Source organism: Centroberyx affinis, unplaced genomic scaffold, assembly GCF_046629955.1.
Source record: "Centroberyx affinis isolate AG114_WGS23_722 - 3 ecotype Tasmania unplaced genomic scaffold, CSIRO-AGI_Caff_v1 ptg000806l_1, whole genome shotgun sequence".
Lineage (NCBI taxonomy): Eukaryota > Metazoa > Chordata > Actinopteri > Beryciformes > Berycidae > Centroberyx > Centroberyx affinis.
Window position 1 is genome coordinate 20,559 of NW_027279409.1, and position 19,715 is coordinate 40,273.

Below are 19,715 nucleotides of genomic sequence, written 5' to 3' on the forward strand. Positions count from 1 at the left end.
TCACAGTTAATGCGCCAATGATTTAGTTATGTTTAAATGCGACATGTAGCACCTTACGTTATCCATACTATATTTCAAGCGGCAGATTTTTCCACTTTTATTTTGAAGGCCACACATACCTCCTGTCTTGCTGTGGCTATCTGTGGCTAGCTTGACGCAGCTGAGCAGCATGGCTTGACTGGAGGGAGGGACGGAGGGGGTGTCAAACTGCTGTGTTAAGGCAGTCTGACGTCTTCACAGTGAAAGACTTGCAAAACCACTGACAACAGCAGAAGAGCCGAGCCGATCTTGGAAAAACAGAGTACATTTCATCTTCTGTAACCCGTTCCCTCTCTCCACACACCTCCACCTGGATGACTGCTTGAAGACAAAAGGTAGAAACTTTATACTTTATTTTATACTTTATTGGTAACGAATTGTAAATAGCAGATCTCAACTGGCGGGATAGTTCGATCTGTTTTGGAACAGGTGCACAATCTTTATGACCGTCGGTATAATTGATACTATTTTCCGAGCATTGTAAATGTTTTAGGTAAAAAGTATCTAATTATGATCAGAGGCAAAGACGTGAGCTTAGCCGTCCATAAGATTGATACTTTTAATAACATATCAAGTTACATTTCTCTCAATTCATATTGGACATTTGACGCAATTCATTCCCTCTCTTCAGACTCAGGACACTCTTGTAGTTCAACGACAGGGAGTTCATTGTTGACGCGTTTATTAGTGACTTATTAACAAGCCATAATGAAACGTCTGCAAGCTACTGTAACGTTAATTGCAATATTTACATTTATAATACAAATAATTACATCGTAATGGCTGTCTGTCTGAAGGCTGATCTGATTCCAGACTAAATGGTTCACATGGTTCCTCCAGGGTTTCACAGCATCAGTGAAGGAGTTAAGACAGAATGCGGTGGGCATCAAAAGGAAAGGCATGGCGTGTAGCCTTGGCAGGTTAGCAGGCGCTGAAAGCAAACACAGATAAAGAGACTAAACGGCCTGCAACCCAACTACTCTGTGCTTTACATGGGCGTCCTGCAATCCACGAATGTCCAGGAACAATCATCCACCAACTTAGAAGAAACTTCAGCCTTATCTCTTACTTTTACTTTCACTGACTGTTTAATTTCTGCAAGGAGGGGGAGTTGAAATAGACAAGACAAATTTGTTGTCAACAAACTTAACTGAGTGGTATTACACAGCTTTTGGATTCTATTCAATCAGATCCTCATACACTATCATAGCTTATATAGTACAAATCAGTTTGAATCCACACACACACACACATGCACACACTTAGAGGTATTGTCTGTGTTTATGCAGTGTAATAAAAAGTCAATCACCAAAAATATGACATGCAAAAACACTTTTAGTGCACATTGATTGTTCTAGGGCTGGAATCAAAACAAATTCTGCAAGCCAGCCATGGATGTGTTTTATGAGAGTGACACAGTATAAGCCTTGGGGCTGCTGACACACACAGTGTTGCACATTATTGGACTGTGGTGTGTGGATTGACCGGTTTGTGCAAAACACCTACAGGAAAAACCAGATGACATGCAGTGTACAATACATGTTGTATTTTGTCTAAAAGATTTGGAAACATCACTGTATCTTCTTCACACAGGGCGTTGTACGCTAAACCACTTTTCCCAGCTAGAAATCTTGACCACAATCCTCATGTGACTGTACTTGCATAGGATGAGTAATTTTAGAGTTTTTGTGTAAAATCACAACTTGTTGATCCCTCGGGGGGTTCAGTTCCTTGGAGGTTTGATGTACTTTCCGTGCAGATCATGCCGTAGATGTGTGAATCACCAGGTCCGCTCTTGCCTCTGCCAACATGTCTCCTACTTGCCCTGTTGATTCCTATCTGTCAATTGCCAAACTGCATTGTTTCATCCTTCCTCCTGTCAAATGGGGCTGAGAAATTGCAAAACTCATCATCACATTTTACAGATAAATTCACCTAAATAATGAAGCAAAATTCTTCGATTTCGAAAATTCTATTTCCATTGTCAGTCTTTAAAAGTTAGTTTTTAATGGTGTAATATCAAACTCCAAATGTCAGCCTCTAATAGTGTCAATAGCAGTATAATTGACATTAATTCTTAACACATCAGACTCTGTTGTTTTATTTAAAAGCTTGTTAAACCGAGGAAGAAAATAAAACTCCAAGCTTGTTTGTGCAATGAATATTTTCACCTGTTGTCCCATATAGGCCAATCCTAACAGGAAGGCTTTTCTGTGTTTGTGGTTTTTGCTAAGTATGATAGATAGGTCTCACTTTTTCCCTCCAGTACTAATGTGTTATAAAAAATCTAGACCAACCAGATTCATCCAGTCTTGTTTGTAACAAGAAAACCAACTGGCTTTGTCTCTGCTGAGTGTGATAATGCTGTTTTGCTGCAACTACAGTATGTCGCTTGTTATATGTAAATACTTCCTCCAAAAACAATCCTGACTAAATCCTCAACCTCTCCTCTCCTCTCCTGTCCTCTCCTCTCCTCTCCTCTCCTCTCCTCTCCTCTCCTCTCCTCTCCTCTCCTCTCCTCTCCTCTCCTCTCCTCTCCTCTCGTTCCCACCCAGTCACAGTGACTCAGCAAAGGCATGGCTTCTCGTGTAGAGGCGAGCTCCAGTGAGGGTCCCCCAGCTGGAGGCCCTGCTAGCTCCGCACAAACCAAGCCATCACTGGGTGCCAAACCACGTCTCACTCCCAAGCCATTCTCCCTGCAGAGGAACACCATCCGCTCCATCCATGCTCCAAAGTCTGCTGCCACACCTTCACCAGCACCTAAGTCATCATCACAACAGAATGGCAAATCTGAGACCACAAGTGTCCCCAAAGCCGCTTCGGCCACACCTGCCCAGCAGCCCCCTCAAGAAAACACCACTTCCGATTCCAAGCTCAGCTCTGTAAATGTCCAAACCAAAGATCAACCAAAGCCAATCCAAGGAGATAAAATAAGTCTAGATGAAAAGCATAGTCCTGATCCTAGCCCTGCTCCAGCTAGCAACTCCGGTCCAGCCGCACAACCCGCTGCCCCCAAGCGCAATCATTCAGATCATCTAAACCCAACAGACACAACCAAGCCTGAGCCAGTCCAGAAACCAGTTGTCACCCAAAGGAAAGCTTCCGCAGACATTTTAACTCCCTCAGAACTGACGGAGGGAGGAGAGAAGGAAGGTGAAACTCAGACTTCGGTCACATCTCCTTCTGTCTTCCCAAAGCCTCAAGACCCAGGGAGCAACACTTCCTCTACAGCCAGCCCATCGGCCCATCCAGTGCCTCGATGGGTGGGGGGCAGGAAGCGCCTGTCTATGGAACTCACCTCAAAGTTTGAGTCAGGTGGTCTGTCTCTGCCCACCCAGCCTGCTGCTACCTCTACAACCAGCAGCAAAGATGACATAAACAAGCCAGCGTCTTCCAATCCCGAGCACAGACCGACAACTTCAGATCCACTGAGAAGAGAAAGGGATGAAGGTGAGCCGAAGGAGGAACGGAGTGGGGGGAGCAGTATAAAACGCAGAATCAGTCTTCTGCTTGACTCGTCATCAAGGCCAGAGGTCATTGCGAAGACGGAGGAGCCACAGATTATCAGAGAACCAAATGGTACAGGAGGAGGTGTTAAGGAGCGAATCAAAAACTGGGCAGCAGAAACACGTTCTGAGACTCTGAGGACAGAGAAGATGTCCCAGCCTCTCCCCCGAGGGCGCACTAAGAGGTAAGTCCTCTCTGAGATTCCTTTAATCCTTTAATTCCTATGCATCTTCTCTTATTTGGTGACTTGACAACACATGAATGAAATGGAAATAGCACTATCTTGCAAGGACAAGCAAGCAAGATTATGTTAAGATTATGTTCACCTGTTCACAATTCACTCAAGCTCTCATTTTTTTCCACCTTGAACTAGTGTGCTTTTTACCTGTTCCACAGCTTTGAGTCAGCAGCTGCTCCAACAGATCTGTCTGCAGTGGAGAAAACACCCAAGAAGCCGCCAGTCGAACTTCCCATGACAGAGGTGCCGTCCACACAGGCTGCGGATCCGCCTTCAAAAGTCTCATCAGCTGGACAACCAACAGAGAGACCACTGGAGACATCTAAAGATGCTCCTACTGAAGAGAAACCATTGGAAAGCTCGACGGAGATGTCAGGAGAGCGTGAGCTGAACAAATCGACCGAAGGCGGTGATCCTAGCCCACATACAGCCCAGCCCGCCACTGACGACACACTTGCCAGTGGGGGGGGCTCAGCTGTGAGCGAAAGCGTGCTGCTCCCTCCAAAGAAGGAAAGAAACAGTGCCCTACGTCGCTCTGTTCACTTTGGGGTCGTGGAGAGAGATGACGGCAGGCCTCCGGAGATCCTGGGGTCAGAGTCTGACTCCAGCACAGACGAGGAAGAGGTTTCTGGGGATGAAACCGAGGACCAAGCCCCTGCTCCAGTGCCCATCCATGAAAGAGTAGGGCTTCTGCAGAGGCAGGATAAGGAAATCAAAAGTCAAGAAGAGGCTGAACAGAAAGTTTTGGAACTGGAAGAGAGGGAGAGGGAAAGAGTGAAGCAGATAGAAGAGGAGAGACTGAGAGAGGAGGAGAGGGAAAGAAAGAGAGAGGAGGAAAAGGAAAGAGAGAGGCTGAAGGAGGAGGAGAGACAGAGAGAGGAGGAATGGAAAAGAGAACGGTTGAAGGAGGAGGAGAGGGACAGAGAAAGGCTGAGAGAAGAAGAGAGGGAGAGAGAACGACAATTGGAGGCAATGATACAGAGACAGAGAGAAGAGGAACGAGAACGGGCGAGGCAGAAAGAGGAGAGACTGAGAGAAGAGGAGAGACTGAAAGAAGAGGAGAGGGAAAAGGAGAGATTGAGGGAGGAAGAGAGATTGAGGGAGGAGGAGAGATTGAGGGAAGAGGAGAGGGAAAGGGAAAGGCTGAGAGAGGAGGAGAGATTAAGAGGTCAGGAACAGGAGAGAAAGAGATTGGAGCAGAAACTGCGAGAGGAGGAAATGGAAAGAGAAAGGTTGAAGGAGGATGAGAGGGACAGAGAAAGGATGAGAGAAGAAGAGGAGAGAGAAAGACAATTGGAGGTGATGATGCAGAGACAGAGAGAAGAGGAAAGAGAACGGGCGAGGCAGAAAGAGGAGAGACTGAGAGAAGAGGAGAGACTGAAAGAAGAGGAGAGGGAAAAGGAGAGACTGAGAGAGGAGGAGAGGGAAAAGGAGAGACTGAGAGAGGAGGAGAGACTGAAAGAAGAGGAGAGGGAAAAGGAGAGACTGAGAGAGGAGGAGAGGGAAAAGGAGAGGCTGAGAGAGGAGGAGAGATTAAGAGGTCAGGAACAGGAGAGAAAGAGATTGGAGCAGAAACTGCGAGAGGAGGAAATGGAAAGAGAACGGTTGAAGGAGGATGAGAGGGACAGAGAAAGGATGAGAGAAGAAGAGAAGGAGAGAGAAAGACAATTGGAGGTGATGATGCAGAGACAGAGAGAAGAGGAAAGAGAACGGGCAAGGCAGAAAGAGGAGAGACTGAGAGAAGAGGAGAGACTGAAAGAAGAAGAGAGGGAAAAGGAGAGACTGAGAGAGGAGGAGAGGGAAAAGGAGAGACTGAGAGAGGAGGAGAGGGAAAAGGAGAGACTGAGAGAGGAGGAGAGACTGAGAGAGGAGAGGGAGAGAACCAGACTGAGAGAGGAGGCCAAAGCGGAGGAAATGGAGAGGGAGCGACAAAAGGAAGAAGAGAGACTGAGAGAGGAAGAGAAGATGAGAGAAAGACAGAGAGAGGAGGAGGAGAGAGAAAAGAGGGAGCTGGAGAGAAAAATGCAGCAGCAAAAAGAGGAGGAGATGGAGAGGGAGAGACTGAGGCAGATAGAAATGGAGAAACAGAGAGAGGAGGAGAGGGAGAGACAGAGGGAAGAGGAAAGGAAGAGGCGTATAGAGGAGGAAAGAGTGAAAGAGCAGGAGAGAGAAAGACAACGACAAGAGGAATTGGAAAGAAAGCGAGCCGAGGAAATAGAAGCAAAGTTAAGAGAGGAAGACAGAAGGAGAGAAGAGGAGGAAAGGGAGAGAGAGAGACTCAAAGAAGAAGAACGGGTCAAGCAGCAAGAGGAGGAGGTGAAGGAAAAGCTGAGAATGGAGGAAGAGGATAGAGAAAAGGAAGAACTGGGGTTGAAGGACGAAGACAGGGATAGAGAGAGCGTGGTGGACAAAGTAGCACCAAATTTAATCAGCTTTGATTCAGAAGACCTGCCTCCCAAGTCAGAATCACCTTCAACCGAGAGTCAAGTTGGTGGTGTTTACGACGACTTTTCTGTCAGGAAGCCTCTGATCGAGATTGTTTATGACGATTTTTCGGTCAAACCTCGGAGATGGGGCGCGCAGGCTAAGGCTAAGGCCAACGCTAGTCCTGTCCAGACGGGGGTGGCTCCCCCTGGGCTTGAAGAGGTGGAGGTGCTGGTGCCACTGGAGGTCAAACCTCAGGAACCTGAGGTATCAGAACCAGAGAAGGTGGAGACACCAGACAGTCCGGAACCCTCCCCAGTCCAGGAGAGCCCAGCAGAAGCAGAGCAAAACGCAGAGGAGGTGGAGGAAGAGGAGGGGGAGAAGGAGGAAGAGGTGCAGAAGGAGGAGGAGGTGGAGAAGGAGGAAGATGAAGAGGTAGAAGATGGCACGCAGGAGGTAAATATGTAGTCTAATTTATTCAGTCCCATTCTGTTGGATTGCAAGGCACTTGAGTTGTATGCATGCTTGCCACACTACTTGCCTTGGTGCTGTTTGAAACTTGAACAGAATTTTTGATGTGCACATACTTAAATCAGTAAAGGTGAAAGGAAAGTTGCATCGGAGGCAAAATGGTACAATCGCACAGAAGGAGGGTGAGGATTAGGATAGAAACAGGAGTGTACACGTAGGTGGTTATTTTAACACTGAACCAAGCCTGGCAGTCACACACCTCACCTGCACCAACACATTGCCAGTCCTGTAACACTAGGATAAATATCTGAGACTTGTTATACTTGCTGCAGCCTGATGAAGTCACAGCTTAAGAACTTGATGTGTTTCCATGCATCTGCGTGTGTGTGTGTGTGTGTGGCACATGCATCCGTGTGTGTGTGTCTGTGTGTAGGTGTGACATTGAGTAATGATACAGGCATGCCCTGAAATCCACATCTATGCGCCATGTGCCAGTATTATCTGCCTTCGCTGGCAGCAGCAGCTCATTTCTTAGCAACAAAAAAGATATCAGAGTACAGAGTGTTAGAGAAAGATAGGTGTTGACTTAATAGGTGTGGCAATAAAAACTGTAGTAACAAAACTCATGGCTGTGACTGTGCCCGATTTCCAGTTTGTGCTCTCAAATCACCAGCCTTGGAGATCATATATCAGGGAAAACAAAAAGTAAGCAATGTATAATGTATTCATCCTTTCTTTGTGTTCCTTCATACAGATAGTACAGACAGGTTTTGTGCAAAAGCAGGACTTTGCTGCCTCCTTCTTTCAGGAGGGAATATTTCTAGACCCTGGAGTGTAATGTATTATTCAAGTCTTGTGTTGTGTGTGTGTGTGTGTGTGTGTGTGTGCGTGTGTGTGCTTGGCCAGCTATTTAAGTGCATATGCTTCTGACTTTCAGTTCATTTACTTGACTTTCAGTTCTCTTTCAGCTCTCACCGTGTAGGGGTAAGGATGTAGGTGGGTGGTTGTGTGTGTGTGTGTGTGTGTGTGTGTGTTCGTGTGTGTGTGTGTGTGTGTGTGTGTTTGTGTGTGTGCGTGTGAATGAGAAAGCATAGAAGGAAGTGAGGTTTTGACTTCCTTTGCATCTCTACCACCATTTATTTCTAGCCCTTTCATTTCACACGTACTTGTGTATAGAGAAATCACTTCTATTCGGGAGAGAAAGACGGGATATGTACATGTGAAGTGAAGGAGGGATGGATTATTTCATGTGGCCATCTTGGCTGGGCTATCTCCAACAACTATGGGTGAGTCTCTTCAGTGGGTCTTTTCAATAGCCAACTAATGCTGCAATGCCAGCCATGCTAGTTAGCGATGCTGGCCTTATCAGTTTGTAGTTAATAAGAGACTAATAGTAGTTAGTAAGAGATTATTGTGACTCAACAAAGATAAGACACTGAGCTTGGTAGATGAAATGTCAGTTAAAATCCAGTTAAGATAGCCTACTTGGTTATATACTTAACTTTATATATATATACTTATATATAAAAAAGCAACATCAAGTCCATCATTATTTGAACAGATGGACGAACACTTTATAGACTGAATAGAGGAACAAAGAACATTTCTTAGAAGCCACAGCATAATGAAGACACCTTAGTGGCAGTGGAAAGAGCAACAATGAGATGAGAAAACCTGCTTGGATGTTGAACAGCTGGGGTGTATTCAAAGACTGCCTCAGAGTATGACACAGGTAAAATTAGAATAGACCTCCTGCTAGACAGAGACAAATACAGCAACCACAAACAATTCAGGGTCACCGAAGCGATGAGCGGTGGTTCCACTCAATGAAACGGCATCTGACTTCCTGAAGAGCTGAGAGGGCCACGGCATTCAAGACAAATAGGATAATTTTGCTCCTGTTGGGACATGTAAAATTTTGACAAACTTTGGTAGCGCTGAGCTTGGTGTGTGTGTGTGTGTGTGTGTCTCTGTGTGTGTGTGTCTCTGTGTGTGTGTGTGCCTTTGTCTTTCTATGTTTCTGTGAGCTGTGTGTACATGTGCTTACTTATGCAAACACTTACCTACATGACCAGTGAGCTACCATAAGGGGGCATTGTACATACCCACTTAACAACCATTAGGCCAATCATATTGTTGCCTTGTTTGTCATGGCAGTGAGTACAGCCATTACATTACATTACATTACGTCATGTAGGAGACGCTTTTGTCCAAAGTGACTAACAGTAAGTGCATTTTGTCAACAGTAGTCAAACCAACTGTATATTACAGTCTTCATCACCTAAGCATTTAATAGGAATAAGTAGCATTTGTAGAATCTTTTTTTTATAAAGAGTAGAAGGGAAAGAAGATTGTTACAAGATTGAGGAGATTAATTCAAGTCAGGCCCTGTTTTGACCACTGAGTGGCACTGCTGCTCTTACTGTAGTAATCCCCCTACCCTCTTCCTGTCTGCACTACAGAATCCACCAAGGTTTCCTTATGCACCTTGTAGCATTACAGTGTGGCCACCATAACAAACACAGACATTGTTTAATAAAATAACATCTATCTCTAATCATAGTTTTTGGCTAACCTTTGTATGCTGAAAAAAAACAAAACGTCTCCACAGCAGAAAGCTATTGTGTGCACGGTGAATCAGACACAGAAAAGCTATTCATTTTTGCAGAGCAGAACGAGTGAGATGTTTACTGTGCAAACACAGGCTGTGCAGCCGACCGGCCGTCCACAGTCAGGCCAAGTGACTGACAAACAGACAGACAGACAGACAGATAGATGGATCTTATAGTGAGTAGGTGTTATGTGGTCATCATGTCCTCAATTAGATCTGGCCAACAGGGCAGCGTATCAGAATTACCATACATGGTGCCTCTATCTGAAGCCCTCTCTCTCTCTCTCTCTCTCTCTCTCTCTCTCTCTCTCTTTCTCTCTGTCCTACCACTTAGTCTCTCCACCCCTTTTTGAGAGGACCCCCCCCTCCCCTCTCACCCCCTCCCACCACCACCACCCTTTCTCGCACACGCACACACACACACACACACACACAGAAAAGGGTGGGCAAATCCACAGACAAGAAAGTTCACATGCCCCCTATCTGCTCTCTCACTCATCTTGCGCTCTCTGACTCTCACAACACCTCAGCGTTTCTCTCTTCCTATTTAGCCTTCCCGCTTGCTCTCATTCTCTCTCTCCCTCTGTCTGTTAACAAAAGCAGAAGGAAGGCAGTCTCTTCATTCACTCAGTTACCTGCGTTTACCTACGGGGAGAGGGCAGTGGAGGGAGGTACAGAATGCACCTTGGCCCAGCCGGTCTTACCTTCCTTCCCTCGGGATTTTCCACCTCTGAGCACAGACCTCAGCTTTGTTTGACGTTCTCTGAAGTCAGTCAGGTCTAGGGGGAGAGAAAGGGGCGATCAAGCTCTCTGTACCTGGCTTTGGATGTTTGGAGTAGCAGATGTTTCCCACGCTGCTTTTTTTCTGAATGGAAAATGGAGACGCGGTGCGAGCCGGGACATAGGTGTACAGGCAAACGGGCTTGACAGTGGCAGAACATGTCTGAGCAAAAGAGAAAGACAGAGAGCTGAAGAACAGAGGTAAACATTGAAATTGTTCTGTGCAAGACTGAAAGCCTTTTTCCTGTTTTTGTGGGGTTTTTTTACTTCCAAAGTTGAGGAAAAAGGAAGTAAGTTTGGCTCGTGACTGGGAGTTCTCCCCATGTGACGATGATAATGATGATAATGTAATGTTGGGAAAATTGCCGTTTGGCATGCTGCAGTTTAGGAAGTCACATCCATCATAATGAGCGCTGCAGTGAAACAGAGGGAGTGTTGTCACAGTGCAAACACATGGCTGGTCAGACTTCTTTACTGACAGCGACTAATAGACGAGGCTGTTCCAGGAAGTTTGTGTAACCTGAACCATAAAAAACATGGAGAGAGAGGATGGATCACACCTAAATGGAAGGTCGACATCAGCTGGTTCTGTATGAACTCAGAATAGACCGCCAAAAGTCTACTTCCTATAAAAGACAATTTCTGCTGTCTATATCTTCTGCTTCCTGAAAATGACAACTGAAATTTAGACCACAGACACAACCTTCCAGCTCTCCGACAAAAACCCTTCATCTCCAATAAAGCCGAGCTTGAGCTTCCCCCGGTGACCCAGTTTCCATGGTGACCCTAGTGCCAGGGCGACCAGGTGTGTGAGGTTACCAACCATGCAGTACTTGGGAGGGAAACTGTCGGCCGCCCAGCTCCAGGTGGGGGGCTGGGTGGGCAGCGTGCGACGCTCCTTGCAGGGGGCTCTGGAGCTGGTCTGGGGCACCGCAGAAGACAAGCAGGAGGAGGCAGAAGAGGAGGAAAAAGAAGAAGAAGAAGAAGAAGAAGGTGGAGATGGAGGAGGGAGGTTCCAGAGGGCCATGTCGCCGCTTCGTAGCTTTGCCCGACGCAGCAGGAGATCCCTGCGTAACCTCTCCATCCGAAGCCGGCAGACTCTGCAGAGGAGAACCACCGAAACCTGCTCTGTAAGAGCTGATGGAGTAACCCAGCAAACCACATGAGTTCTTTGGAGTTCTTTTCTGTTCTCTCCATATCCTTGTGAAGTCTGAAGAATAGAATTGTTTCCAAAAAAACAGATATTACATAGGCCAGTAGCATATAAAGACATAACTGGTGTGTTTCCATTGGCAATCTTTCTAATCAGCACTACTCTTAATGATAAACAAACTTATTTTTTAGGCCTAGGTTCATGGTAGCAAGACCCAGGGTTCTGGTTTTATTAACACTTTGCACCAAAGCCCCATGTATCCCATGTGTGTTCATGTCCTAGTCCTATGGGTGCACCCCCATATGTCAGGACATAACCACGCAAAGCTAAATAGGGAGCATGTACAGTTCCCCGCTTCAGGAATAACATATCTGATAGAGTCGTCTTTATGTAGTGTGTTATCAGTGTACATGCATGCTGTTTCCCTCTCTGTCTGTGGTGTGTGTCAGAGTCTAGAGAAAGGACTACAACAAAGTCTGACAGAGTTAGATAAGGTTCATGGAATTATGGCTGTGTGTGTATGTATGTGTGTGTGTGTGTGTGTGTGTGTTGTACATAATATGCCTGTTGTTCAAGCTAGTCTTGTTTTGGTTTCCCTTTGGCATATTTTCCATCCAAGGCATATTATATTTTTTCACTGTAGCGTTGAAGATATTTTGACATGGCTGATGCCATTTTATTTTCTTCTGTCTTTTTCACAGTTGAAATACAGGTAACTTTGCCCACTATAATTATCATATTCATATTAGGGCCCATGTTGGTATCTTATATTCCACTGTCAGTCCTCAGATAAAATTAGCACAGTGTTTCATGATACTTTGTCATTATCAATATCTTAATTTTGAGAAATATGAATTCTACAATAAACCCCGGTATAATATATAAGTGTTTAGAATTCTATTAGTGTCTGTAAAGAGATGTCAAGATGAAGCAGAAGATTTTGAGTAATGATAGATTTTAGTGATCAAATAACCTTCAAAGTAGCCTTTTGTCATATTTATATTGAAGAGGATACTTTCCAAGAACTACCATGCTGCCAAAAAAATACTTTCAGCACATGGCCTTTGTCAGTTTTCAAAACAATACTTACCAGCAGATATATCTGATATTGTTTATCTGAATCCCTCATTTATTCACATCTGTACTGGAGCCAAAACGTCAGTCGGGGCCTGGTCCCAACTGCAATACACGAGGCTGTTGTTTGTCATATCTGGCTTGCTACTCTGCCTGTATTTCACTGGTTTTATTTAGTATTTATTTGAGACATATAACCAGAATTTCCAAGTACCTGAATCTATACTCAAGACTCCCAGACTCTGACAGTCTGTCTCAGTCTATCTGAAGCGTTGACTGCAGTTTACATGTGTGTGTGTGTGTGCGCATGTGTGTGTCTGTCTACATGAGGGTGTGTGTGAGTTTGAGATACAAAGACCAAAAAGAAAAGAACCTGCAGGCTTTTTCCACTCTTAATTTGATGATCCATCACTTTCCTTCATTAGAGGTGAAGCTTTGTTGACAGTCTGAACTGGCATAAGACTGTTGTGCTTGCATCTATAGTAGATGTTATCCTCCGCACTACAGCGTAAACAAGGTCTCTCAAACATTCCATTGACCATGACAAAAATGTAATGGAGCAGAGCTATAAAGAATCCTGCCCTGTCTTGACTTGCACATCCTCCGCCCCGAGCCCATACTGTACATGTGAGTAAACACACACACACTACACACACACACGCACACAATGTTGTTTTATAGCTGCTTTATAGCAGTGTAGTGTTGTTACAGTGAAGTTTTAACTGCACTCCTCTGTTACTTAGATTTATAATAACACTAATAATAAACTCCATATATATAGTGCCTCTCATTTGCAGAGGCAAATCCCAAAGTGCTTAACAAGCAAGTAAAGACAAGGAAAAGGAAAACAGGGGTTCAAATGTAGTTTTATACTTGTAAAGTTGTGGTTGTATAGAAGTTGTACATACAGAACTATGAGTTGATGAGTTGGTTTACATATTAAATGATTTTGTTACTGGAAGAATGTCTGAGGTATCTAATGGAATAATTGATGTCTGTCTGGATAGAAACACTCTTCTTCCCTAATCTGTGTATATCTCTGAACCTCTCTCATTATGTAGATTAAGGTAGATTGTTTCTGTTCCAGAGTACAGTATGTGGAGTGAGGTTGGCTATTTCTTTGCCTCCATGTGTAGTGTATCTGCCATTCCTGTTCAAATCAACACAATTAAACAGTCATTTTACACAATGTCAAGACTGAGATACATAACCGTTGTACAAGTTATTGCATACATGTTTTACTACAGCAAGTGCTTGCTGCACTGTAGTCTCCTTGTTGAAGAGGAATGACTTTTTACTTGCCAGGAGGCTTGTGGAATGGCCTAGGAGCCAGATGTTTGACAGACATGATTTGTTGTAACATGATGTTACAATCTGCCAATTCAATTCTACTTCACAACACAAAATGAAAAGGCTGCAGTGGCCACTGCAGTAATAGAGGCAGGACAGATGCAGGATAAATGCATGGTGGCGGATTTCTAGCACTGGAGACTATTTCTCTGTGCGTATGGACTTTAGTAGGCAGACTGTGTTTCTCTCTGTACATCTACACCCACTCGGTTATACTTGTTTGCGGTTATAGGAAAATCCTCTCTCAGTAGCCTATTCATTCACGCTATGATGCTGCCAGATAAGAGGTATTGTGCAAATGAAGCTGCCCAGTTGCCCCAAGCAATAAATGGACTTATGAAGTAGATGTGTATGAAATCGTAAGGCCAGCAGTGTTTACACTGGAGCTGTGTTGTATCCAAGTAACAATAACAAACAACGTTACATTGGGATGTGCCCCTTGACAAAATGTGAAGTGAGCTTAAAGGAATGTGTTTGTGAATATATGTACAGTAGTTGCTGTTGTTTTGTGTGTGTGTGTGTGTGCACGTGTGTACCTCCATGCATTCCTGCATGTGGGCGTGACTCTATGTGTGTGTGTGCGTGTGTGTGTCTGTGTGTGTGCGTGCGTATGCATATAGGCGTGTATGCATATGTGTGTGTGTGTGTGTGTGTGTGTGTGTGTGTGTGTGCACGCATGCACTTGGTGTTTATTGAGGACAGCCTACCCTCTGTGACCAGCTCATTAAAAGATGCATGCTTGGCTGGTTGTTGGTCCTCTCTCTCTGTCTCTCTCTCTCTCTCTCTCTCCCTCTCTCTCTCTCCCTCTCCCTCTCCCTCTCCCTCTCTCTCTCTCTCTCTCTCTCTCTCTCTCTCTCTATCTCTCTGTAGTTAGTAGTGTTGGCTCAGCACACAGTCCGTTCTCTCCCTGCCTCAGCTCCACACTGTTTAGTTGGGCACACACTAATCTACAAAACTCTGGCAAACATTAATATCATTTGATATCATATGATGCATAATGTGGTAGACCGAGCAAAGCATAGGTGCACAGTCTAGGTCATTGGTTAGATATCTGCACTAGCACAAAATGAAATGCTTTGGTTGATACTCAGTTGGCATGGAATTTTGCTACAATATCCCACACTGTCAAATGCTTCTAATGTTGTGTTCCTCTGTTTTTTTCTTCTGTTCACCCTCTCTCTCTCTCTCTACTCTCTCCCTCTCCCTCCCAGGAGCAGGTGAAGAGTTATTGTACAGAAGGAGAAGGTCTGGACACAGAGGCTTTGATAGATGGTGAACCAGACCAGCAGTATGGGTCCTGCGAACAGACTCAGTCTCCTGAATCTGACAGGTAGGAAACAGATTGCACCACAACAATGCATTACAAGCCTCACTTGCTGAGAACTACAGACATCATCGCTGTAGCTTTAAGAGGCTTCATTTCCTGCATCTCCTATGATGGAAACAGACAGGACTGGACAAGTTCAAAGAGACGATATAATTCAAGCTGAGTACACCTGCAAATAGAAGCCCTATAGCTATCTATCACACGTAAAATTAAAGTCTTAAAGTAAGTAGCCTAAAGCTGCAGTTAGGAGAGCCAGGCTTCTCTTAGTTCTCTAAGTAAGATCAATGAAGCATGTAGTGCAGCTGATAATGATTCATCTCTCCACTGTGACTGAAATTACTTTTCAATCTGGATATCTATGTGTTCACCCACCATATTAATTTGAAATTGATTTGACTTTGAACTATTGTGTGGTTGGGCCATTGAAATTACAAAACACAACTTCTTGATAGATTTCTGTGTTTTTTAACATCAAACCTGTGACAGACCAACCAAGTGCAGCTGTACAGTAAAATGTGGCATAATTCTCTTCAGGCTTCCCAGAGTATTTCAAAGAGTTTATCTTCCTGTGCCCCCTTGTGGCTGATAAAGCATAATACAGAAACTCATAACTGGAGCTTGGTGAAACTGGACCAAAATACTACTTTCAAATCCTACTCCTGTGCTTTCTCACAATGCCTCGTTTCAATGTGTATTCAAGCGTGATTCTAAATAGCTTTCTTCCTCCTCAGCACAAAGCCTGTCCCTGACCAGGGTCCTGAAGTCTCAACTGACGACCTTGATGCCGCTCCTCTTCACACAGAGGAAGAGCTGCCTGCGTTCCCAGAGGTTGGTGACTCTGTGCACTCCAATGTTTGTGTGTTACTTTGCATATCTCTCACATCTGGGAAAATATGTGCGCTTGTATCTGTAGTCTCTTTGTTGTTTTGTGGTGGGACATTGATACATATACCCATGAAAGCAGTGTGTATTCATTGCTTGCCTGCCTCGGTGTGTGTGTGTGTGTGTGTGTGTGTGTGTGTGTGTATGTGTGTGCACAGAGCTCCACTCCTTTCCTAGACAACCGCGCCCAGAGATCGAGGGCAGAGCTGGGAAAGAGGAGAAGTCAGCGGACACGCCTGCCACGCACTGCCCGTCCCGGCTTGACCCTGCCCCCTCAGACAAAGAGCCCTGCCCCTGACTGGAGGGCCTGCGACTCCACAGGTTCTATTAAATATGTATCTTGCAGATATAAGGTTAACTAATCCTCATGGAGGGCTGAAGCTCAGTAATTATTTGCAAACTCAATATTTCTTTTAATGAAAGTAAATCATTGATATCTTAATTTTGCAACCAAGTACATCCACTCCAGTAGCCATTCAGGTGAAAAAAATGGCTTGAAATGTTGATTTATGGCATGTTCGACAGATCTGTTAACTCACTGTTTTCCCAGATGGAAAGGGGGTGTGTGCCAAGCAAAAGGAGTCAGACTCTGAGGAGGAGCAGCCCAGACCGAAGGCGGTCTGCTCTCCTCCTCCCACCGCTCAGAGAGTCTCCCTGTTTCCTGGGTTGAGTGCCTCTGCTCTAATGGTAGGTGCACTCAGGATTCAAGGATAACTTAGATATAACAATATGATTTTCAACCTTGGTAATATGTTACATGATATTAAGGGATGGCATTTGCATTGAGGAACTGTCTACTTCCCTTGCTTCCCAAGGCTCAGCTAAAAAAGAGAACAGGTGGAGGAGGAGCTGGAGGAGCAGAGGAAATAGCAGTGGAGAAGGACAGTCCAAGTGAGGAAGTGGCACCCTCTCCCTCCCAGCTCTCCCGCTCGACTCGCTCTCCCTCTCTCCTGGCAGGGGCGGCGCGAGTGCTGCCCCCCCTGGGCGGCACGGATGGAGGGTAAGCACCAAACATGACAACGCTGCAGCACTTCACAGGAAATTATGTAGCAAAACGGGTATGTGTGGTAATTATGACATCCCTCTGATTTGTGATCCTGTGTGTGTTTCAGGCCTGCCTCCTCTCCCTCGTGGCTAAAAGAACTGAAGTCTAAGAAGCGTCTGAGTCAGTACGACAGCGAGACTTAACCAGAAACGGGTGAGTTAATATGGGCGAGGGATAGCATTTGAATACCAGAGACCCTGATTCTTTGCTGCCTAATGGAATCTAAATAAAAACTGTAATGATAGCATCTGGCCATGCAGAGATTTTTGTTCTTACTATAGAAATAAGGAGTTCGATAGAGACCCTTTCCTCCTCAGGACCTCTGTTGGGCCTATCTGTCTTGGACTCGGGACTACCTTCCAATCATTTGCTATTGCATTTTGCTGTTCTGGTTCCTGTAGAGCTCATTGGAAAGGAGATGGCGATAACATAGCCAGGGTTATGGGTTTGAATGCCACTTGGGCCACCCATAAGAATGAATGGGCCACTCTGAGAGTGAATGAATGCACTCATAGTGTAAAATCCAGCAAATGATATATGACAAATGCTGAAGGTGTTGCCTTCCCATGTGTTTCTGTCTGAACTATACTTCGGTTTCCTTTCAGGAGACGCTGTGCCTTGAGCAAGAATCGTTCCATCTCTGCGGCTGTTGCTGACAAACACCTTGTCATGGAATTGCTCCATTTTGCACCTCAACCGCCTTATGATGGACTCTCACTGAAATATGCAGGAGGGAAACACAGGCTTTTGCTGAGCATCGAGGCAATCATGCCCTTTTCATTTTGTTGAAACTTGAACTTATCAACATTTTATCTGCAGAATAAATCAGAGATTTTGTGCCTTTCATGTGCCAAGACTGCGATGTGTTAAGGCCACACACATGCTTTATCTACTGTTATACAGAGGCTCAATGGAGTGGGAATGCCCCAATGTAATTTAGAACAAAGCCATGGATTATCCTTTTGTTATTGTTTCATGTTTTGTTTTGATGTGTAAGTCCATCATATACTGACTGGCACTGATGATACTAGACCTACAGCAGGTTATCTAGTTTCATGTGCACACACACACACACACACACACACAGACACACACACATGCACACACAAATGAAAACATTCAAAAATATGTACAGAAAATAATGAGAAACATATCAATCTATTTAGTTGGACCACTATAATGGATCGCACCTTGTGCACATTTAGTTTAAATTGTACAAAATACCTTTTACATTATTGTGCCAGTCACAGATCCTTTCAAGTTAATCCACCTAGAAGCACTTTAAGAATACTTAGCGTCCATAGAAACAACTGAATAAGCAACTGCCTAGCTGCAGTAACATGGTCAGGGGATACATGTTGAATGAAATTCAGCAAAAGTTTAAAATCACTAACGCAGAAAAATCTATCAATCTCTTCTATGTAATCAATTTCTTTAATGTGCCTTTGTTTTTATTGGTAAAGAATGAGTGTGTTCAGTACTGTAATCATTTGCGATCAATATTTGTATGATAAAAGTAAATTGTGGGAATTATATAAAAACATTTTCTATCAAATGCAGTTAAATTGTGTGTGTGTCTTTCATGTGAAATAGGTAAACGTATATTACAAGAAGTGTCAGTGCAGTATGAAAGCATATATTATGTGCATTTGGAAATACACAACATATGGTCTCACTCATGTCCTACAAACAACTTGTTTGCATCTGTCCAGGCTTTTGATAGTGTTGAAGGTTGGCTGTTATCAAACTAGTGATGATACTGCAGATACTGAAGAAGAACTGTGTTAATGCATGCATGCAAACTGAGGAACAGCCATGGAGAACTGAGGAACCCACAGATATAAATGAAAACAGTGATATGGTAGACAGCACCTTGAGAAAACAGGGAGTCGGAAGGAGTTGGACACCAGATGAAGAGAAAGTTAAGAAAGCGGGCCAAGATAGGCACTGGAGAGCCAGATAGCTGGGTGGGGCCAATAGTGCTGAGTGAGATTGATCTCTGTGCGTTCTCTTGGCTGGCAGTGTGTGTGTGTGTGTGTGTGTGTGTGCACCCGGTGTTGGGCCATGGGCATGATGGCAGCGCGGGCAGAGCAGGGCAGTGGTTGCCAGTGTGCCAGGGGCAGAGGGTAAGCCTATTGAGAGGCAGTGTGATGGACACAATGGGAACGACAGACTTGCTGCATCAACAGGCTTTTTGCTGCTGTGGCCAGAAATAAACCATAAATACCCCCACTGGCCTTCACTGACCGCTCGCCAGGCCTCCACACCCACACGCCCTCACACTGAGAGAGACAGAAAAGAGAGAGAAAAGAAAGAAAAGACGGAGAGAGTGTGGCTTGTACGTGGTGCAGTGAAGCACAAGCCATCCAGGTAAAAAGAGAAGATTATCCCTCTCCCCGATAGGCCTTTCTCTCTAGCTCTCTCCCCATTCCCTCCTCTATCTGCATCCAAACGCTTGCTCTATAAGTAGCATTTTGCATGTGCATTATAAATGTGTTATTCTCACATATACAGCCAACACAACTAGGAATTGAGTATGCTGAATTTACAAAAAGTCTTTAAGTGTGCAAATGGCTTGCTTTTGACAATATGAAATTAAACCTATCCCTAATTGTTTGTAGTATCATGACAGTTTATAGTATCATGACAATGTGGTAACTAATGTAGCAATGACATCGTATCCCATTTGTGAAAAATAAAACTAGAATCAAAACCAAGCAATTTTGATACAAAAAAGGGGTGAATGGTGCTGTAGCAATAACTAGACTATTTTTATGTCTTCCCAACTGTGTGAAGTCCTACCTATCCGAGCGA

The 19,715-nt window shown here is 44.6% G+C and overlaps 1 protein-coding gene across 1 annotated transcript; it reads left to right on the forward strand.

The window, feature by feature from the left end:
- The first annotated feature begins 239 nt into the window (after positions 1–239).
- Positions 240–18,454, forward strand: LOC139644971 (trichohyalin-like). Its single transcript, XM_071520524.1, has 10 exons — positions 240–374; positions 2,595–3,730; positions 3,943–6,664; positions 14,859–14,977; positions 15,706–15,802; positions 16,015–16,177; positions 16,407–16,543; positions 16,672–16,856; positions 16,969–17,054; positions 17,507–18,454. The coding sequence occupies exons 2-9, from the start codon at positions 2,616–2,618 to the stop codon at positions 17,042–17,044; spliced, it is 4,614 nt and encodes a 1,537-aa protein (XP_071376625.1). The 5' UTR covers positions 240–374; positions 2,595–2,615; the 3' UTR covers positions 17,045–17,054; positions 17,507–18,454.
- The last annotated feature ends 1,261 nt before the right edge of the window (positions 18,455–19,715 follow it).